At 40.6% G+C, this 22,795-nt stretch overlaps 1 protein-coding gene across 2 annotated transcripts; it reads right to left on the bottom strand.

The window, feature by feature from the left end:
- Positions 1 to 4,442: 4,442 nt before the first annotated feature.
- Positions 4,443 to 22,748, bottom strand: pcnx2 (pecanex 2). 2 transcript variants are annotated; one of them, XM_072436400.1, is made up of 40 exons: positions 22,320 to 22,748; positions 21,337 to 21,536; positions 20,931 to 21,048; positions 20,800 to 20,842; positions 19,932 to 20,431; positions 19,661 to 19,855; positions 18,897 to 19,367; positions 18,492 to 18,666; positions 18,284 to 18,425; positions 18,072 to 18,208; positions 17,925 to 18,003; positions 17,706 to 17,838; positions 17,425 to 17,567; positions 17,201 to 17,354; positions 16,956 to 16,988; positions 16,715 to 16,886; positions 16,524 to 16,634; positions 16,254 to 16,345; positions 16,079 to 16,188; positions 15,890 to 16,010; positions 15,072 to 15,164; positions 14,842 to 14,992; positions 14,578 to 14,719; positions 14,325 to 14,502; positions 14,134 to 14,242; positions 13,921 to 14,050; positions 13,602 to 13,660; positions 13,309 to 13,524; positions 12,756 to 13,009; positions 11,286 to 11,519; positions 11,098 to 11,201; positions 10,117 to 10,261; positions 9,375 to 9,605; positions 8,582 to 8,739; positions 8,193 to 8,309; positions 7,109 to 7,287; positions 6,611 to 6,777; positions 6,469 to 6,543; positions 5,814 to 5,993; positions 4,443 to 4,821 (listed from the first exon to the last, which is right to left on the bottom strand). In XM_072436400.1, exons 1-40 carry the CDS (start codon positions 22,470 to 22,472, stop codon positions 4,648 to 4,650), a joined length of 6,378 nt encoding a protein of 2,125 aa, XP_072292501.1. In that variant the 5' UTR covers positions 22,473 to 22,748; the 3' UTR covers positions 4,443 to 4,647. The 2 variants fall into 2 exon arrangements, with proteins under 2 accessions (XP_072292501.1, XP_072292504.1); XM_072436403.1 differs by having other exon boundaries at positions 17,928 to 18,003.
- Positions 22,749 to 22,795: the final 47 nt, after the last annotated feature.

Here is a 22,795-nt window from a genome sequence, read left to right as displayed (position 1 = left end):
GGATGTGCAGTAGAAAGTGCATGAGTGCAGTATATGCGTTTTGAACTGGTCTCCAGATACACCATGGTTATATGAAGAGTTGCCAACGCAAGGTCTGGGTTGGTATAAAACAGTGCCACTGCTCACTTCAGTTACTACCTGAAATCTATGTGCCAAGTATCCAATACAATATTCAGTGATCTTTTATGATTGACTTGTAGCTTCTAGTTTGGAAACAGAAATATTATTGCCAATCAAGGATAAAATCTCCTTTTTTACTGACCTTCTGAAGTTTGACTTTGGTTGTTAGTCAAGTTTTTGAGCCAACCAAACATTCTGTTTTATGGTTGTATTAAACTAAATTTTAATTTAATATTTGGCAATACAGTACTTACATGAGGACTACATTAATATGTGTAAGGGCTTAGCTGCTTTATGGAAAAGCTGTGCATGCATGCCCTGTTGAGACAGAGGTTATAATCTTATTCTTTTTCCTTTTTGGAATGTTTTTTATGTAATATTTGACTTGGTGAACAAATGCCAAAATTTCACTCATAACCAACAAACAAATCCCTCCTCTACACAGCTCTGTCTCCTTTTTACCAAGTCTTCAGCTGTTAAGAATGTTTTACCTTCAAACCGATAGATACTGAAATCATGGTGCAATTAAACATGTTTACATGCTCACATAGTGAAGACGTGTGTGCATTACTAGTACTAAGGATGAAAGGTAAACCGTCAGCAGCTGTAGCACCAGGAGTCTGTCGCTGTGAACTCAAGTCTGGCTGTGTCTTACGACCACGACTTGGACTGGAGAGACCTAGATTTATGCTTTAGGTCATTCTCACCTGATTAGTTATGACATCAACACAGTGGACAGATAAATAGGTTGTTTATTCAAACAACAAATTCATATTTTAGAAGCAATGAAGATGATATTAAGTGATTTAATGTTTTTGTTGGGTCTCCCTTGTGTCTTTAAATTCCCAAGGGTTCCATATGAGTGTGTTTTTAAACAAGGCTGAGGTTTTATCGACCAATAAAAGAGCTGATGAGGAGGAGGTCAGCAAAGATTTGGCCTTACTGACGCCTTTTCATTCCCTTTGAATACAAACAAATACAGTACACATCCTTGTATAGAAAAGATTATTATATATATATATATATATATATATATATATATATATATATATATATATATATATATATATATATATATATAAATATACTATATATTAAAGCGTCTCTGTAGGCTTTTCACTACCTCTCATGTTGGTTAATTTATTTCACCTCTTGTTAATGTACAAGTTGTTTTAGATCTACTTGAAGCCTAACACTGTAAACAAAATGTGCACAGAAATATGTATTGAACAGGGGTTGGACAGCTTGGCCTAGTGGACATTATTGTTATTACTTTTTGTTTGTATGTATGTCTTAGATTTTTTTGAGCTGAAATAGATTTTACATCTCTTTAAAGAATTCAGGAAATCCACTGTCTAAGGGCTAATCCCATTTTGCCTATGCAAATCTGTTAACTGTGGCTAGATTGAGAAAGTGGCTGTCTTGCGCCTCTTTCCCTTGTTGTAGATGGACCATGGTTTACATTGCCCTTTGATGGTATTCTTCAATCCTGTTTGGCTGAAATTATTCGATATATAACGAGAATAAATAATATACCGTGAAAATGGCATATAGATAAAAGAAACCTTGATGAAAACAAATAACGTGTTGTCTGACAGTATGTGGCTGTGTGCTGGAGTCTTGGTGAGACGGCAAAACTATTAACTAAACTAAAACATACAGTTCTGTGCCAATGTTTAAGGCAGGAGGGGACATCGCACTGCTTTTATATATGAAAATGAACCAACTGAACCTGGCAACTTCCTTCATTCCGACAAGAACCAGCAGAGGTCTTCTCTCTTCAAATACTTGTATATATTAAACACTTTGTTCACTCCCTTTCTGTGAAACTTGGCTAAAACAATGACACAGTACTGTATAACATCATGTCCATTCACTATTCTTTTCCATCCATTTTAGCAGTGTTGGGGCAAACCTGGAAAACAATCTGAAATGTTCTTTGCCTTTATGGGATGTGCACCGTCTGTTCAGTAGTTTTTGTGTAACACGTAGTTCTGAAAACACACCATCCTCTTGCTGGACGATGCACAGAGCTGTCGTGAATTTGTCTAAATGAGTACAGCGTGGTGTCATCTGCAGTGTTTTCGCTCATTTTTGACTTGTTTTCAAGCTCTGTAGCCACATCTTACTAAAGATGATCACTGTGTTATTTGCAGTAGCGTTTGTGTGCATCAGCAGAAGTGGGTTTCCTCTTTTTTATTTGTCCACTGATGCAATGATGTTAGAGACAAAAAAAGACATAAATGACCATTTTAACTTAGCTCCATGGCCAATTTAAGGTTTATTGCTGAGTCTTTATTTAGGTCTATAAAGGTCTTGTTTTTTAACTTTGTACAGATGTTTTAATTCCACAGCTCAAATAGGAAGAATTGTTCAAATGTCCTCCCAGTGTATTGTGGGTAATGACAACTCTTCTAGGTTAATGGTTTGGGAGTGTGTTCCCTCAGATGGATTTGGTGCCTCTTTTCACTTCGCGACCGACCTCAACTTTTTCAAAAGCTTTTTCAAAGTCTTTCTCGCTTCCTCCCTCTCAGTGTCATCACTCACACAACAGTGAAAGTGCAAATCAGCCCTCAGTTTTAACAGCAAAAATCACACTTCGTTTCAACATTGTCATTTTTTGCTGGGGTCTTTGTGATACTTTGGGAAGAAGATATTTTTCAAAGCTGGTGAAACTGAGAAAAAAGAAAAGAAAAAAAGTTCCTCCAGATTTTTAGGCAATCACTTTTCTCTTTATTGATTTCGATGCCTAAGCCTCTTGGTTTTCTGTCATGCCTTTGTAGATAGTCGTCATGAAGGTGACCCACCAGTGAAAAGAACTTTACCGTCACTGAAGTTATTCAATAGTGACATTTTTCTATTCAGCATGCTTTTTGCTAAATAAATGAAATAATTCAGTTATTTGCTATAAACGATACTGTATGAGTATGTATTCAAGTACTGCAGTATGCAGACTATTAAAACACCAGAAACTCCTTTGAGAGATTAATTATTTTGTTGTATGTTTCGGTATTTTTTAATTCTCATCATTTCAGTGACCTTCTAAAACAATATTTCATTTTAGAAGTTCAAATCATATTAACTATTGATAATATCTTCCTCAACAACAGATAGGATGTCCTTCTACAGTCATTTATAGCCCTATTTACTTTACTTACAACAAAATTGAACAAGCAATGTCTATTTCTGGCTTTGTGGAAGCTGCGTGATCCTCTTAGGAGGCTCCTGTTCATGTCATGACAACCTTCAATACCAAAGTCATTCAAGCAAGAGATCTTATTCAAATGTAAAGCTTTAGGGCCTGATAGTAACTTATGGGGCCATATGTTGGTGGAGAAACACAAATTTGGAAGTGCCATGGTCCTACACACGTTTCATTGATTAACTGCTTCTTACAAGATGAGGAAATTCTGTAGCAACAAAAGCTTATTGAGGTTCCTGGTTACATGATACATGATTGTATTGCCTCATGTAGCTTTGAGATATTCCACACAATGGGAGAAACTTCCACACAAACTAATTGCAATCACAGGCATAAGAAAACTATGTCATTTCAAATAATTGTTGAAACTTTGGTAAACAGACTTCAGATTATCAATACACATTGCCAAAAGTGACACAAGAACACACAAGCCTTTTGGGGTCATATTGTGCCAAAAATGATTTGGGTAAAAGGAGTTTTGTTGTTTACTATTAAGGATCATCAACCACCATTACCACAAAATAAGCACTGACGTTTTTTGATCAACTGAAATTATGACTGTCACAAATGCTGTTCACTATTTCATCATGTACTGTTTTTAATTTATTTAAATGTAAGGGTCGTGTTTTGGCCCTTCAGTTCTATCCACGCACATTTCAAAAGACAGCCCTGTGACTTCAGGCAATACACCATGTTCAGTTGTATTTTGTCTGTTTACATTACGACCACATTTTGCATTAACTCCAATATGTTAACTGCCCTTCAATATCTGTAATAAAAATAGTGCTGCTAGAGAAAGAAATCTAAATGTAACATCTTACAATAAATACTTATTAGATTTTTCCCAGGTGTGACTGTGTCTTCATTTTGTCTTTTAGCTGGAATCAGTTAAATACAACTTTATTATGTTGGTTTTCATTCATATACAGAATATCTATTACCTATTCTAGGCCAGCGCCTCTGATAAGAGTTCACGCACATCAAACCATAAACTGTGGCGGTATACACTCATGATTAGGACTTAAATACTGAAATGTGTAAAAGATTTAACTGTAAAGATGGTGGTTATTGAGGCTAAAAGTGGGACTATCAAGTCAAAAGACAGAGGATTTCAGAAAAGTTTTATTTAAAAACCTTTTTATTCCATCATCAACATCTCCAATCTTACTTTGACTTTACATTCAGAGCCTGGGCACGACACATGCGCAGACGGGACAGATGCCAGGCTTGTCCTCTCTGTCTCCTCATAATACCAGGAGTCTTTTCTGTTTATAGGCATTAGTATGGGAACTGTGAGTGGATTAGTTCTGTCCAAGTTCATTCCTTCAGTCAGTCTTTTGATCTTTTGGCTCTGGAGCAGTAGAGGCAGACTCGGACTCTTCCTGCGTCTTGTCCAATCCTTGGGCTTCGTCTTGGTCATCTGACTGTGTGGCACCTTTCACGCAAACTGCAGTGTTTGAGGAGGAGGCGTCTATACTCTCGTATGCCTCAGATGTCCACTAAAATCAAACAAATATCATAAATTCAGATAGTATAAAGATATGTTGTAATCCTAATCCTTTTATCAGCATAACTGTCTAAATATGTAAAGACTTTTAGATGGTTGATATTATTACTAAATTCTATATTTTTGATAAAATCTTATTACTCATAAATAACCACATTTTCAATTTCAAATGACTGCACACTTTCTCTCTGGCTGCACTTGAATGATTATTAATAAAATAAATAATAATTCTGTATTTAGAGCTGCAATAACATGTACATTTCTCCACTGTGAGATTAATAGTTATGGATTGTGTCCATCATCAGAGTTTTCCTAATGTTAACCTAATGGAGGTTATAAGATGATAAATACTACATTTTGCACTCATCAGTATCCTGACTCTACAGAGAGTTAAATGTATTCAATAATAGTGTCTCAGTAGCAGTTTATTGGGTTGCCCCTCTGCACTTTGGTTTTACTGCCAAAAATATGGCTGATTTTGTCAATAACAGTTGTTTTTTGCTGTTCGATCTCGAGCTCTATTAAAATATATCTTAGTTACCATATACAAAGTGTTGCTGTGTCATCAGACCGGAAAGAACCTTTGTTATCTTAATGTCAAACCAATTTGAGATTTGACGTCATTTCTTACGTTACGGTTTGTGATAAATGTATTCACCCGTTGTTAATGGGGCCGTTCCATAGCTTTTTGTTTATTTGCCTATTGAAACTTTAGAAACCTTTTGCAAGCTCACAACAAAGATGAGCGTTGATCCTGATCATAATTGGTGCCTTTCAGAATGTGCAGAATATTCACAAGTGTTATATGTATGTCCGATGTTATATATCGAATTTTATGAGAAACATTCTAAATCCACAAATATGGTTATTCACGGTCTATAAAATATAGGCCCTTGAACTTACAGTATTTAAAAATGTGGTAATTCATATTTAATATTTTAGGCCTGTAGAACACTGAGATGTCCCCTGAAAGTTGCTTTGTACCTGTGTAGCGCGGCTGCTGGAGCGGTGTGAGGGTCCTGTGAGGGCTATGTTGACGCTGGACGATGACTGTGTGTCTGTGGTGTTGCCCCCCTCAGCCGCTGACAGGCCCGAGATGACCAACCCACTCGAAAAACTTCTCTTCCCAAACAAAAGGCTCAGGGTGGATGAAGACGACGAGACCTGGAACATCCACAACATGTAATACAAATGTTATATTTTTCACAATTTGCGGGTAGTGCAGAGGTTAACTGTCCCCAGCTTTCCTCCTTTCACGCTACAACTGTTCCATCAAATAAAGAAATATAGAATTGTCTTTGATAGACATTATAACAATGTATAGTTTTCCATATTCACCTCTCATTGTTAAACTTACTAAATTGATTCCCTTTGTGGAATTATTAAAACTATGAGGTTTAAATAAATCTATCCAGATCTTTAGATTCAGACTATATTAAAGCAATCTATTGGAAATGCCTGTAAATGTCATGGGCAAGTATTGCACAAAAAAACAAATAGATTTATAATTGTTTTTTATTTGAATAATTTTTTCATGCCATTTTGCATATCTTCAAAACAACATTCGTCATGGATACATTTATCGAATGATCTCCCCACTCTTAATTTGAATACAAGTTAGTGTATGTACAGTGTTTACCTGACTGGAGCGCTGCTGTTGCTGCGCGGCCTGCAGCTGTGAGCTGATCCCAGCCGCCCCAGAGAGACGAGGGACCTGAAAACCACAGCGTTATTACAACTAATTCAATTGTAACTGAACTGGGATTGAAGGTTATTTGTACCTGAGAGAATATTGAGGCAATGGAAGTGTTAAAAGATAGCTGACTGTTGGACAGGCGCTGCACCACGCCGTGGGTGGAGCCTGTGTCCAGGATGGGTCCTGATTGGCTGGTGACAGGAGGACGCTGGCTCTGAGGTTGCACTGAACGACTCCGGTACTCTCTCCTGCCTACAGCCATGAGCACACAAAACATCACACATACGTCAGTTAGAAACACACAATAACATTTTATTTTCTGAATGTTTGAATTAAATGTATTTTTGTAGAGCCCAAAATCACAACAGTAGTTGCCTGGCAGGGCTGTACAAAATTGTGAATTTTATCAGTAGGAAAAAAAAATGCATTGGTCAAAAATAGTGAAGCAGAGAATTTTGAATTATTTCTTGTCTGTGTCTTTTCAGGCTATTCAAAATGCTACTCCAGATAAATCCAGTGCCCTAAAAACTAAAATAAGTCACTGTAAAATAGGTTGAATGATGATTTGTGTGCGTATTTATACCAGAGTTGTGATGGCGCCGGCTGTGTGAGCTGCGGGCCCTGTTCTGGTACAGACTCAGGCTGTTGGAGGTCACAGACGACGGCCGATTGTGGCTCAGAGACATGGATCCTCCAGCTCCACAGTCCACGTCCTCCATGTTGACGCCACTGTTACAGCTGGTCAGGTTGTCCTTACGCACCCTGGAAACAGACACATGTTGGGTTTCCATGCTTTTGGGGACATTACATTGGCTTCCATTAATTTCCTGGAGACTGATCCTAAACTTAACCTTAAAATCCTTTTAACTTTAACCCAAACTCTATTTTAACTCATATCTTAACTTTAAAACATGGCCATCTAATAATAAAGGGTTAATGTGGGGACCTGATTTTTGTCCCATTACACTCAATTATGAATTGAGTGTATGATTTTAGTCCCCAAAATGTGATAAATACCTGCCCACACACACTTAGATTTATTTATTCATGTCCGCATCAGTGTAACCAGCAGAAAGCCATCAAATATTGAGTAAGACTGCGCTCTGGACACATGCAGAGACGGGGATTGCATAAGTCCAATACACAGTCTCTCATGATTTGTCAGAGAAATGAGTTCATCTCCTTCGCTCTGAGGATTCTTAGTCAAATGAAGACAACGACTTTAACTTGACACCAATGAAACAGGTTAACAATCCAATCTAATCGGAAAATAAAACTCGGCCTTTAAGAAGCTTAACACAAGAGCACAGTCAAGCACTAGTGTTTTAAAGAGATGGAAAAGAGAAAGTGAAGCTGATAAGATGTTGGGCCTTGGGAGTGTGAGCGCAGCAGAAAGTCGTTTGGCTCCGGCCCCAGTGTTTCAGTGGCACACCCATTGGTCCCCAGAAAGACTTTTCAATATCAATATGTGTGAATCAGACTCGTTTACACTGTTATTTACACTTCATCCAAAAGAGATTCATCACCCCACGAACCACGGATTATTCAACACTGCCACATAAGCAATGACTTAAACTAATGGACAAATGTAAAGTAATACAAATTAATGGGCAAATTGGGATTGCAATGATGCCTAATTGGTTACTTACCATTGACACATTACTGACCTTAACCATTTCGAGCAGAACCATGTGCGGATGGCGTCCAGACTTAGAGCTCCGCCCCCAATACTGCGCAGTGTTTTGTGTGTCCCTGCGAACGATGTTGTCAACGGAGACACATACCTGTAACGCAAACCCAGCCCTGTTTCATTTGGGATAATAGTTTGCTTCATAAGCGGTCAATAAGGCAAACCACATTCAAATTTACCCTTTTGATCATTCTAACTAGAAATGGTAAATGTCATATTCAAATACAGTCAAATTTACACTTGTTGTTTTTACTTGACTGTTTTGTTGATATCATTTAATTTCCCGTACATATTCCTGTAAGATTGTCAATTACTATGGTCCCAGACGACCCTATAAACCGGTATGATCTGGCACATTTGGCTTACATGGGGTAACCCAGGGGCTGGTCGCAGGACGAGTTGACCATGTTCCTTAGAGCTTGTTTGGAGTTCTGGATGCTGCCGCGCTCCGGGTTGCGATTCCGTAAAAACACCAGCTCCTGTTGCTGTCCCGCCCACAGGCCTCGCACGCACTCCTTATTGATCTGCACCAAGAAAATGTCAGAAAAGGACAAGGTAAGACAGAATACATGAGGCTTTAAAAGGGATAGATGTCTGAGGTGAAATGTGACCTATAGTTTGACCAAGCTGTGGAGTATTACTAATATTGTACGTAGTATCAAGTTATCGGAGGTATTCGCTTCACTTTTGACATTTTCTTACGTTGCTTCCATTAGGAGTGGCTTCGGGTTTGGGCTTCCTGTTTATCTTTACTTTTCATCAATCAAAATGTATAATATTTAGTTTTGAATTGTGCTAATTTTTCATCACTCAGAACCTACTACAGGTAGAACAACTACATGTTGTTTAATTAAGCAAACCTCTCTGTGGGTCAGACACAAGGTAAAGGTCTAATTTAACATGTCTAATGCGTTGTATTTATGGTAAACAGTTACAGAGTGGTGCTATGACCTTGTCACGAATACCCTTTCTTTCAAGATGCCTTTCATAATCAAAATTAATGAAATTCACTCACTCAACACATGAATAACGCCTTCAACAAAAGCAAAGGTAAGTTTCAAGTGTTGATGATGTAAAATACTGCTGCCTTTCATCTGTCCTGCTTGTTTAACCCTAAAACGCATCCATCACAAGCACAAATACGTGAGCAGGCTTTTACCTTGATGACCTTGAAGCTGAGGTGGCGTTTGTACAGCATGATGATCTTGTACTCGTCCGTTCCGTCGTCGATCATGTGTCTGAGGGTGAGCAGCGTTTCGCGACTGGAAAGCACAGCCTTACGCCACGCCGGGTCGCTCTCGTGACAGATCACCAGACTGCTGCGGTAGTTTGTGATGGCTTCGTACAAGATGGATGCCTCCTCTGTCTCCTCCAGGCACGTGAAGTGATCCTGAACGCACAGTCGCGCCGCCAAATATTTCAAAGTTGAACTAAACACTGAATCCACTTTATTTGCTACTAAACAGTGTCATTGGCATTGTCTACTCTTTCTATCCATTTTCATTTTTAGAGCGAACTAATTAGCAGCTTTGTGGTCTAAACTGTTTGGGTGAGAATTAAACTGTTTGTGTGAGAATTTCCAAAAGCAGGACATTCTCACACACACAGACAGGGAAACGAATGTGCAAAGGTGGCAATAACAAACTGATTCACTGGAAATATATGTAATAACCCATGTAAAACAGAGTCTGTCACTGTGACGTAAACTCTAGAACTCAGCGTCCAACACTTACGACCTGAGTTTGTGTTCAAGCCTGGATTTTCACGTTTCCGAGCTCACGTGAACGCAACAAGAGTCACCTGCTTAGTTTAAAGTGCTAATGTCTGTCAGACTAAATCACACTGTTCCTCAAAGTTAAGTCACACAGAATCTGATCTCATCTTGGGTTTTGTGCATTTACCTGGTGTAACTTAAGGCTCATTCTGACGGCTGGAGCTACAACCTTCTGCAGGAGGTCGAGATCAGCAAAGACCCACTCATCTTTGGTGCCGATACGGAAGTCTCCTTTAAACAGTGTGTTGAACCCGTACAGAAACGACTCCAAGCTTTGAAAAACAGAGGAAAAGAATGAGATGTGCAAAGTTACAGTAGTTGTATAAGACGGAAAATACAAAGGCGCCATCTACAGGTTAACATATCTAACCACACACACACTTCTGCTCCACTGTATAGTAGACATAAAAGTGAACCATGTTTTGTTCAACCAATATTGTATCGAAAGTAGAGGGAAATAATCACCTCGTTAGTCCTATTAGTGAATGCAACATTATTAGTGAATGCAACATTTCTACTCTACTACAAACTCTACGGTTTACGGATCCGCCGCACTTAGATTATTGATTTATACAATATCAATAAAATAAAACGTTATCAATTTTCTTTTATAAAGTACCGCCGACAAAGCAAAATAGCATTAAATTAAATTTAAAAAGCGGTTTTAAGTCAGAAGACAAGAGCGCGTGAAGCAATTTCTTGCCAAACTCCTACGGAAGTCTGTGACGGAGCGGGTCTGTCCCTGTGCGCGGTCCCGGGGAGAGCGCGCACGCCCGTTTGCCTGCTGCTGCGCGCCTTTTTATCGCAAATACACATTTTAAACCCGTTTACCACATTTTCTTCAGCGCGTTTTGCCGTGACTGGGTGGGTGGGGGAGGGTGCACACTTAAGTCTGTCTAAAACACGCTAAATCTACTGTCACACGCTCCTGCGCGCCGCGTCTCCCCCGCTCTCCTCTTGTGGTGCGTTTTGGGCAAACCCGGAAGAAAACATCTTTTGAAATTGAAATTATATTTATATTTATATTCCGCCCTCCTGTGCAATATATTTCATTTAAAAATCCGTAAACCAAGTAATAAAATAACAAAGAAAAAAGACAAATGTTTACCTGTTGGACATATTGTGAGACGCTGTGCCGAGAGATCTTCTTCCCAGGACAGAGAGAGCATAAGAAAGAGTGACCAAAGGAGAGTCTTCATCACACTCCACAGGCTACAAAACACAGAAGAGACAACGTTAACTAGACCTCCTCACCTCCTCAGCGACCAAACACTGTGTTTAGACCAGGTTTAGTACAGTTTCCATCTTGCCCGCGCAGTACTGGATCCACTCCAGGTAGACGTTGCAGAAGCTGGCTCGGGTCACTCCCTGCAGACAGTGCACGTAGTCCTCATCGATCTTCACACTGAAGACTTGCGGGTCGCGCTCGATGTGGTGCCACTTTGTGTAGGACTGCAGCGCCTCCTGGATCGGCTCATCCTTCAGCCAAGTGGGAAGTTTGGGAGAGTGCACCAGGTAGTAGATGATGCTCTGGGGATAGAAAACCAGACGATGACAAACTTACTTGAACTTTTTGCTCATATCTCATCTGATGTTTAGGGAAATTATATATGACTCGCCATGGACACACCGTCTCAAAATTTACTGACACGCCTATCCGAGTTATTCATACTTTAAGTCACAAAGAAATGACTCCCAGGAAAAAACTCCCAGACTTATCTCCAACATTTCAGGAACTGTATACAAGATTTCAACTTTCACAAACTTTCACAATCTGTGTCCCAAAATATGAGATGAACATGTCAAAATCAAATATAGCTTTTGCTGATGACAGTTTTAAGGCAGATTTATTGCTAATTACATAAACATAGGACGTTGTAGGCACGTTCGGGATAAGATAAAAACTGTGCAGATCCGATCGGAGGTAATCTTAGTTTCCGGCTTAACCCTATTGGTCTGCTGGACGTTTTTTCTACGCTCTCATTCAATATTCTACACATGAATGCATCTAATATCCACATTGTTTATGTTGAAATTTGGTGTTTTGTTCTCCAATCAGAAAGCCCATAGGAAAGCCTCACGTGAGTCTTTCCTATGGGTTTCCAGTTCCTATGACTAAATCCAATAAAAAACCTACCAAAGCCCAGCACCTACAGACAATCATGTATCAGGTGCAGCCTGTGAAAACTTGTGTGTGTCTCTGTCTGCAGGTTTAGGCTTTGGCAGCACAGGTTCAGCTGTGACTGGAGCACAGGCTACATATGGTTCCTTTATGTTAGAAGTTGGGTGCTTAATTTGTCTTTAGAGATACTGTACAAAGAGTAAAATGATTTTGCATGGCTCAAATGAAGGGTTAGAAACAAGGAGAGGGAAAATACCAACAAGGGAAGTGAATTACTTGTTGAATTACATTTGGATGCAGCAAAAAAAAGCTATAAGGAGTAAATGGATGACAGGGACAAAGCCGGCTGTCAAGGACTGGATTTAAATAACTTTGGACATTTACAAAATGGAGGGACATATGCCTGACTGGTGTTTTTATTTTCTGGTTTATTCTTTGGCCGACTCTATTTTCTTTTGATTTACTCTCTTCACGCTCTTGTCTTATTCAGTCTGTTTTATAAAATATACAAATAAAAAGCCCATAAAATCTAGATCGGCATCTCAGGCCAAAGTCTCTCCAACAATACATCTCAATTAAACAGATAACATTCATTAAAAACATATTCACCCATTTTCAGCAGTAACTGCTGGATTTCCTCGTACCTTCAGGTAGTATGTGACGAGTAGCTTGCGCAGGTCATACACTTGCAGCATGGTGGCAGCATTGTTCTCACTGATGCTGTATCCCTCCAGCAGATACTTGGTGGCCATCACCTCCCAGGCCAGCCAGCGCAGGTTGAAGGCCGCATTGCATGACAACATATGTGGAAGATGTCCTGGTTCACAGCAGCAACAGCCATCATCCTCCTCGACCCCTTCTGTGATAGCCTCTACCTCCCTCTGCTGGCAGTATGTACCTATGACAAGAGCCACAGGGATCAGGCATTCATGTGAAAGAGAACATAAACATAGAACATATCTCGCAAGCATAGACCTTGTTACCAAAAAGGCTAACATAAGGAATAATCTGAGTTTGATTTGATAAGGGGCAAATTATGATTAAGCTGTTTTATGTCAATGTTTATAGTATGCAACAGTTGTTGAGCTGGTAAAGATTCAAGCTGGTTGTTGATTACATGTGGTTGTAATGTTAAATGAGATCAATTGTAGTAGACAGAGTACACTATTTTGAAAACAGATGAGTGGACAACCTTACCTCTGAACTCTAGTCCTCTGAGTTGGAAGGTGACCAGACCATTTCCAATCTCTATTAGATGGACCAGCGCATTGAGATAATCAGAGGCCAGAATGAAGCAGTCTCCAGCACAGACGTTTCCCCATCGACCCAGAAGCAGATCCCCACAAAGTGAGTGCTGCAGAGAACGAGTGAGGTACTCGTAGAAAATGGAGTTTAGGTTGTTATCGTCGCACCCTGGGAACATGAGGATAGTGAAAGCTCATTAAGAAGTTCAAATCTGTTCTTCAAAAGTCGAAAGTAAATATTCTCACCAGTTTCTTTGTCGACTTGAGAAACTAGTCGACTGTTGGAGTTGTCAATACGCTTTGTGCTAGATTAGGATGGAGATAAAAATAACTGAGAGATATTTTTAAAACACATTTTTTGATCAAGTTCACCAAAATAGATACTCATGACTTGAATTTGTCTTTCTGTCAAAGCTAAAACATCAAAGGTGAGTGTGCTGCATCACAGTCGCATCAGAAAAACAAAAGTGGTGCTGTTTGTGTTCAACAGTTCAACATTTGCACATGAACAAAGTATCAAAAGTAAAAAACTGTTTCCTCTTTCTTGTTCCTGTTTATGTCTTACTTGTAGTTGCGCTCCCAGAACTTGATCGGCCGTGGATAGGAGGAAATGAAGATGGCGCTCCCCAAGAATGGAGCGAGAGGTGTGTAAAAGACTGTGGTGATCAGAGTTTGCAGCAGCAGCATGGCAGAATCTGGGAACACACTTGAGTCAAGGAGGAGTACTTGGTATTAGAAAATGCCTTTACCAGTCTCTCTTTGTGAAACGTAAGGATACGAGGCACAGCAAATGGCTGAGCGAAGGCATGGAACGCACTTCCCCAAGCAATCTGCCAGGGAGCGATGTAGACCAGGATGAAATGTAGCTTCAACAGTAACTCGCGCATCTGTTCAGAAATAAGAGACAGTCTTGAGCTGAGCTATAACCGAGCATTTTGTTTTCTGTAAGTGAATAGTATTTGTTCTCACTTTGTGGAAGACAATGGACATGATGAAGAAATCCAAAAGGAAGCTCTCTGAAGCATGAGGACAGTCGAAGTGGAAAAAGACCAGCGTGAAGAGAAGTGTCAAGAAATGAAAACTGGGGTCACAGAAAGATGAGCGGAGGAGTTTCAGCCCAGCAACCGTTGTCAGGAGGACATCACAACTGAAGAGAAACAAACAATCTTAATATGCAACAAACATATATACAATATGAAACAATAATGATCATTTGTCTTACTGGATACCCAGCTTCTTGTGTTGACTGAGAGCGAAACCATCATTGGTGAGCGCACTCAGGATGATGGCAGGATAGACCACATACTTCTCAAAGCACAACAGTCCCACATACAGGCGCTCAAACCACATTAGCACTGCATCCTCTGCAATACAAACATACGGTATAATAACTTATAAAGCAACATTATATTAGAAAAGCAATAAGGAGAAAGACACATGCATGAAATGTATATACACAATGTGCCGTGGTAAAGCAGAGCCCCACCTCTGGGTTCAAACTGATAATACTCTTTGGTCTTCAAAACTGGGTGAGAAATCCACAGCCATGGGTGATGCTTTCTTAGCTGAGGAATGAGATAGTGGGTCACAAAGCCCACTGTCCCAGCCAGAGCATACAGCACGATTGTCACAAAAGGCTGTTGACAAAATAAACATGAAACACTGTCAAATATCTCACCACAAAAATCTAAAACCTTATGCCAGAAGTGGACATACCTTCAGAGAGAGAAACACAGTACTTGTTGTTATGGCAAAAGTGAGAATGTAGGCAACTGAGCACACAACCAGGTCAGACAGCAAGATTTCTTTCTGTATGACAAAAAATGATTATTGAATTGGTGCTTTTACCTCAATGACAATATCAATACAATATCAACATTTATACTAGAGCTGGGTTTCGATTCAAATTTCAAGAATCGATTCGATTCCGATTTTTACGTTTCAAAATCGTTTTTTTTCCGATTTTCTCAGATTCCATCCGATTCGATCCGATTTCGATTCGATCCGATCCGGGGGTTAATGTTATTAAAAATGAAAAATGTATTTGAACCGTTTCCTTCACTTCATGACTGTGTAGAGAAGCAACATATTAAAACTAGTATTATATCAATATTAAACAGCAAATCTTACAAGTATTGGTAGTTACTGATGGAAGACTGATGAAAAGGTTAAGGGTCAATCTACCTTCAAGAAAGATAATCCAGGAGTCCTGAATTATCTTTCTTGAAGGTAGATTGAAGTTCACTGAGGGAAATGTAGAAAATAATTTTAATTTAAAAAACAGTATCTGGAAATTCACAATCTATTCATGTCCTAAAAGCACAAACCTATGGCTTGTATCCCAGGTTAAATAGAAGATATTATAACGCAGATTTTACAGAAAGAACAACCCATATGCTATATTTTCATTTTGCATACAAATGTTTGACATGGAAACGCCAATCAAATAATAAACTGAATATATATTTCATATATATATATATATATATATATATATAATATATATAAATATAAAGTATAGTGTATATTGTTACCATGGAGTTTTGCAGTTTTTCCGGCAGTGGGTCTTTGATGTCAGTGTTTTCTTCGTCCTCCTCCTCCTCGTCTTCCTCATTCGCCACTAAACTTGGCATGAGCTTCGACTTTACCAGAGACCTGTTACAAGTTTAGATTTTTCAGCCGAGTTCAACAGAAAACCGCTTGGTAACGTGATGAGTGCGTACATTAGCACAGTGGGGTCACTGCTCTGCCGACTGAGGTGATAGGAAAAGACCACCAGAAGGCCACAGAAACTAGAGAACAAAGCAGGCGTGTGCTGCTCGTCCCACGGCTCCTGCGACAACACAACCACAGACATCGTACAAAATGTATATGTTTTAAATATTTGTAAAAATTCACCTTGAGAGCGCCAAAGCAGAAACCATAAAGAAGAAAAAGGGCGATCAGACTGCGCAGGATGCTGTAGACTGCAGAGATCAGACTTGTAGCGGCTGAACAGAAAAAAGATGAGAGTGACAACCAATGGTGTGCAAGTACTGCATGTAAGTAAAGTAACAGGATTGTCAGATACATAGTCTAAACAATGTGTAGTTGTACATGCGTAAAAAACTACCTTCTAAAACAATGTACTGTAAGTCTTCTTTCGAGAATTTCCCATTTTACACTGACCTGTCCCGCCAAAAAAGTGCATGTCAATCTGCTCCAACACGTAGATGGTGAACGTGTTGATCTGAGGGAAGAGGCCCACTAAGAACGTGATGGGGAAGCAGTAGGTGAAACCTGTTTAGAGACAAGTTGGACGGTGTTAGGTGACCGAGCGTTTTGTCTGAATGAAAAGGCCCGTCTGCACTGACCCTTACCTACTAACATGTCCCGGATGAAGCTGAGCGCGTCATGGCAGACGATAGTGACTCCGTACAGGTTAGAGCTGGGGAGGTCCTTTATTATGAGCAGCTTCTCCAACACCCAGATCAGAGCGCAGAAGATGCAGAAGTAGGCCGCACGACTGTAGGCCACCAACTGATTATGACCCTGAAGATTGCACAAAAATAGTGAATAGGTATCATTTTAAATACGTTCTATAAATATGTATCCACTTACATGTGTAGGGGAGGCTGCATCCGGTTGAACACTCTAAAAACAAAGATAAACAAAAGTATTTTTAGAAAGTGTTTAAATAAGTCATGGAACATACAGAATCAAGCTGTGAAAGAGAAACTCTGAACTGAAATAGTGAAATGAAAGATTATACTTTGGATGGTTCTTACTAGATGAAAAGCTTCAAGTCATTTGGTTCACACACAGAAAAAAAAAAAAAATCGCAAAAGATGTGTCCTTGTCAGTACCTTTAGTAGAGAATAATGGCAGCTGGCAATAACCAGGCAGAACTGGAAGACCCAGAAGTCTTTGAAGCAGCCATGATTGAGAAGCACAAAACCCAGGAAGGACACCAGAAATGCCATGAAGACGGCGACAAGATTCTCTAAGACGTCTTGATTTCTTTAGAAGAGAAATTCTATGTCATATCATTGCATTGAACTAAAACTAAATGTCTCTTTTACTTATGTACCTGTCCAGCAGTGCCATCAAGGTCAAGCGGTCATAAAGGATATTTATCCATTTACCAGGAAATAATCTCAGTTTATAATAAATTTTCTGTTTTGGCTTCTCCTGCGTGGACGCTTCTGAAGACTCATCCAAGGAGTCTTCTTCCTAATACAAACACAGAGCCATTATCCATCTGCAACATCCTCATCCTCAATTGTTCAGTTAATAAATATAAGACAACATGATATCGATGAACGACATAAGTCAAACCTCCTGAACGGGAAAAGAAACATAGATGGTAACCTGAAAGATCTCGGGGTGTGTTCTCCTTGGCCGAAGCCTGTGAGCCGGGATGATGCGCCGCTGGAAAGGACAGTCGGAGTGACCAATCAGCCCGTCCTGACACTCAGAGTTGGAAGAAGTGGACAGCAGGTCACTAAAGATGCAGAGAAATCCATAAGTAAGGCAAAAGTAGATTTCCACACACATCCAGACTGAAAGAAAAGTAAAGAAAGATAATACCACATATTTCCTGTAATGAGTTCAGCTCCAAGAGGCAGGTTTAGGGCTCTTTCTGCGTAGAGCTTTCGTGGCCTGTCTCCTAGTGGAATACAAGGAAAGGTTACAAAATAGATTGCATTCTTTAACATTCTGGTATTATTCACTTACTGTGTACAGTGTGGAAAGTATATGCCTCTTCTTTGTTGGTGGCTTCAGGTCTGCAGATGACCTGCAGCATGGAGCTTTCTGACTGAGAGGTTTGTGAAGGCAACGAGTCATAATCTGGATCTTTCTCTGTCTGCGGACTGAAGAACAATGGTCAAAACTGCTGTGTTAAGTCAATATTTATCCTGATATAGATGTATTGCAGCGTTATGAACCTGTCCGGGGAGACTATGGGGATGTGTGTGGGGGGTACGGCCTGTCGGGTGGGCAGACTGCTCGGAGGGTGAGGTCTTTCTGGGTTGATGTTTGCACTGGTCTCTGTGACTTCCTCTGGAGGGGAGGTGGTACTAAGATTGTCTGTAAAGGAAAACATTATACTTTGGATATTTTATCATTTAATACACTACGTGACTTTGCTATTACCTTCTGCATCAGCCTCTTCCTTTTTGTCTGCGGATGAGTCTTTCTCCTGTGAACTCGCCCCTCCCACTCGAGTGTTCAATGATCCAATCAATGAAACGAACTCCAGGAAATTGGATTCGTTGGGAAGCTGGCCTTCCTTTGCTTCCAGGTCGGATTTGGAACTTGTCATTGTTGTCTGAAAACACATGTTATAGATGATAGATCGATGGAAGCATGGATAGATATTTATTGATCCTGAAGGAAAAGTCAAACAAATCCTAAATTCAAAAATATGATCGTTAAAATTCTGAAATATTAGTGAGAAAACATGATATTATTATTTATTATTGTATATGTCATTTGAAAAGCAATAGTAGTAAGTAGTAGTATAGTTTTGTAGGAGGACTGTAAACCAAAATCACTTACTGAACTGTAGCGATCCGACAGCAGCACTGCATCTTTCCCACTGTCCATGCTGAGCCCTCGGATGTGTGTCCTCCCTCCTGGTCCATATCGGCCCAATGCAGGCGGGATGCGCAGAAACCCACAAGTGTCTGTCTTAAACTCCAGGGGGTCAGTGTCATCGGGGTGCGAGCTCACGTCGATGCCAGAAGAGCTGTTGTCGTTGGTGATCTGAGGGCTGGGCATGCTCTCTGAGGTCAGCTGCAGTCCTGTGTTATCCAGCTCTGCTTCTGGACACTCCACAGTAGGTGAATCCGAGCTGGTTTCCCTGCAAAGATGAAACTCTTCGATGGGACTAATTTGTTGTTTGGGCGTGTCATCATCTTCTGACTGCTTTTCTGCTTCTCCTCCTTGTGCGTCCTGCTGCTCCTCATCTGGACAGTCAAAAGTGATGACAGGAATTGTGATGCTGCATTCTCCAGATTCCATCTGTGCCTAAAAGTAAACATACAACATTTAACAGTATAACCCAACCACTAAATGCTTATTTTAGACACAAAGCGTGTGTGCCCTTCTTTGTGGTGGGATTACTATGTTATATATGTTTTATATATATATTGTTATATTATATGTAGCTACCATCCAAACATGTCATAAGCAAGCACGCATGCCTAAAATATATATTTTTAATCCAAGATATGGGTGCCGCAGATATAAAGTACCTCTGGCTAAATCTGGTGTGAAGTATCTGAGCTAATATAAATATTTAGAAGCAGTCAAAGCAGTACCTGTGCATTTTCCAACAGACTCTGCTTCACACTTTCCTCCAGCTGAGCAGCAGTCTGAGGGTCACATGACATGGTGATGATGATTTTGACTGTGTCGCTGTCACACATTTGAGAAGAGACTGGGCCTGGTCTAGAGTTATCTATCAGAACCACTTCTATCTCATCCGAGCAGAAGGCCTCCTCCACATCTTCAGACTAAACATAGACAAAACAAATAGAGACACTTAGTTTTGTTCACAGCGATGGGCTCAGTGAGAGCTGACTGATGTACCTGTAGTGGTAGTTCTGGTATATCCACAAATTCGTCCTCATCGTGCTGCGAGCTCAGTACTGAGTTGTTGTTGGCATCGGATGATTCTTTTTGTACTTGATTTTCCTCTTCACTCTCATCTCCACTCCCTTTAGAGGGAGGCAGGCCTTCATCTGCTGTTTCCGGGTCTGACGCATCTTTACTGTCACAATCTCTCTCTTGGTCACTTTTTTCTGAATCTGGTGAGTTTTGCTTTTCAGTCCTAGAAAGCTTTGAGTGAGAGCTCTCACTTTCCTCTTCTTTTTTCACTGTTGTTTCAATTGTTTCTGCTTCCTCTTTAGTGTTCCCACTGGAGGACTCGGGACACACCTCTTCCCTCTCAGCTTTGGATGGGGTTCTCTGCTGGGCCTGCAGCAGAGGGGCAGCCTGGTCAGGGTTGGGGCTGGAGAGGTCCTCAGGAGACGGCTCTGGACTCAGCTGCAGGCCTACTGCCAATGGCCTCTGCTCAGCAGTACTCAAACCTAGGAATGATATGATTTGAAATGATCAAAGTAATTTGTCCGTAGTCATGTTCTTGTCCGTCTTCCAGCTGCTGATTGCATTGTTAAGTCACTTATTGCACATTGACTGGCAGCAACCTAAAAAAATGAATAGATCCTAAGGAAACTATTTGCATCAGAAGAAAAGGAAGTCGCTACCACACACGGGCCAAATGTGTATTCGGGATGTGGAACTCACACAACTCTTAAACTACACATTCATGTACACATTCAGCTCTATGACTTCTACAGTTCTCCACTAAATGTGCAAGTTATCTGGTTTGAAATATTACAATGTTTTATTTATATTACACCACAGGCTACTGTAACATGACTTTCTGGTCAAATACTCTCACCTTCAACAGCTCTCATTTCATCTGATTTTAAGCCCTCCTGAACAGAAGACACAAAGAAACACAATTATGTTCATATTTTTCTGATAATAGAAAAAATAGAAAAATGTAAAACGATTCTAAGTTACCACTCCTATCAGCCCTGGGTCCGTTTCAGTCTGTTTCACGGTCACTTGGATCACTGGACTGGTGCGTTTCCGACCCAGCATGGACATGGGGACACTGTCTGGCACAGTACTGCTTTTCCTGTCAAACAAAAGAAATATTACTACAAGATGGGCAAATAACATGGATTGTTTACTGTCAATCTGCTCACAACGCAGCATGAAGAAATCTGGGGGTAGTAATTTTGCTATCTTCACTGGATATAATTACATTGACCTATATAGAATAATACAATCTATGGCTTGTATCCCAGGTTATATTGGCACTTTTTGAAGATTATTACACATCAGAAATCATGAAATTGATCATAATTGGCAATCAACATCACAGTAGAATTCTGAGAACATAGAGCATTATTTTAGACATTACCTAATACCAGTAGAACATGCATCTGAGGCATTACTCTTCTTGTCTTGAGCTTTACTGAGGTCAGAAAGGCTGTTCCGGACCACCGCCTCGCCCTCATCAAACATCACATGTAACCGGTAGTTGGCCATCTTAATTAAGATGAAGAAAACCGTGACAGAGGAGCAGTATATGCTTAAAGCCATTGTTGTGGGAGGTAGTGCCTGTAGGAGAAAAAATAAGACAATAATAATTATAATAATACAGAGAGGTCATGTTTCATGCTAAATCTAATTCCATTTTCTACACAGTGAAACCTTGTTATTTGCAAGTATGATCAGTTTGTGTTTGCCTGTCATGTCTGCTCAGGCCGGTCAGCTTTTCTGACCTTAATTTGCAGTGTTTAGCCACTACTAAAATATCAAACATGGCAGCAGCATCTCTTAAGGAAAGTGCATCTTTTTGCAGAAGAAGCTGTTTCCAAACACAAGACACAACAGATTGGGAATAAGGGGAGAACAGGGGAATTGCTCTTTTAGTGTGCTTCTCTACCCTGAAGGAGCCCATAGGTTTGAATCTGCAATAGGACAGCAATAGGCTACAAACCACAACAATTGAGTAGTGGTCGATGTAAATGCCACTCCGGACTCAAGTGTTGAGTTTACATAAATGTGTAATGTTTGTTTGATTTGGCTGTTTTGTCCCTCACATCTAAGGCCAGTGGGTGTTTGTGTATATCCTTGCTGGACAATAGCCAACGCATTCTCTCACACAGAGCCACACATGCAGGGCAGCCATGCGTCCACTCACTGCATGCGGGAAAACACTGCGACAATGTCCATTTATCTGGCGCTGTGTTTTCCGCTCCAGCAACAAGACAAGCACGGAGACTTTTTGAACCGCAGTGTTCTTCCGTGGAGGGGAGGAAAAAACGCATGACACCTTCTGTTCCCTTCTGACAGCCTATGGCGGCCTTGAGCGTCATGTTATGAGCGCACACTACTCACCAGATGGAGAGACAAAGGTAACATTAGGAGGAAGATCCACAAATAGAGGTGGCACAAGTTGTTGAATTTGTTTTGATCCGGGTCGTGGTACCAGCCACCAGTCAGAGATGCCCAGACCCCCTGGCGCAGGGTCTGTACAACCTGGGAGCCCATGTCTCCCTCGCTCTCCTCCTCCCCGTTCAGGTTGGACGGATGAATGATGCTGCTGCTGCTAGGCTACAATAAAACACCGTTTATGGTGCGCAGCTGACGCTACGCCTCCATGTCGGAGCCGTGCAGCTCGTCCTTGTCTTTCATGGTTTAGCTCGTCCTCGGCGTAGTCAAAAAGCCTGTTTTCCTCTGGTCCTCCAATGCAGCTCTCTCGATCCTCATCTTGTCCTGTTCACCTCTCTGCCTCCACAGCCCGTTTGGTGCGCAGCATCCGCCGCGTCCTTCCCACAATTCCTCGTCCCCTCCCCCTTTTATCCTTCCATACA

The sequence above is a fragment of the Eucyclogobius newberryi genome, unplaced genomic scaffold (genome assembly GCF_026437365.1).
Source record: "Eucyclogobius newberryi isolate DKJ021-1_F unplaced genomic scaffold, fEucNew1.0.hap1 SCAF_8, whole genome shotgun sequence".
In the NCBI taxonomy this organism is placed as follows: domain Eukaryota; kingdom Metazoa; phylum Chordata; class Actinopteri; order Gobiiformes; family Gobiidae; genus Eucyclogobius; species Eucyclogobius newberryi.
Note: the sequence above shows the minus strand (reverse complement) of the source record. Positions and strands in the feature narration are given on the sequence as shown.

Bases quoted from the DNA above. Each gene is read 5' to 3' on its own strand.
- pcnx2 (XM_072436400.1), bottom strand. From the start codon at position 22,472: ATGGGCTCCCAGGTTGTACAGACCCTGCGCCAGGGGGTCTGGGCATCT. The intron at 14,051-14,133 runs GTATCCTTACGT...GTGTGTTCCCAG, and splicing joins TCAGCCATTTGCTGTGCCTC to ATTCTGCCATGCTGCTGCTG. The intron at 9,606-10,116 runs GTAAATGCACAA...CTGTGCGTTCAG, and splicing joins TGAGCCTTAAGTTACACCAG to GATCACTTCACGTGCCTGGA.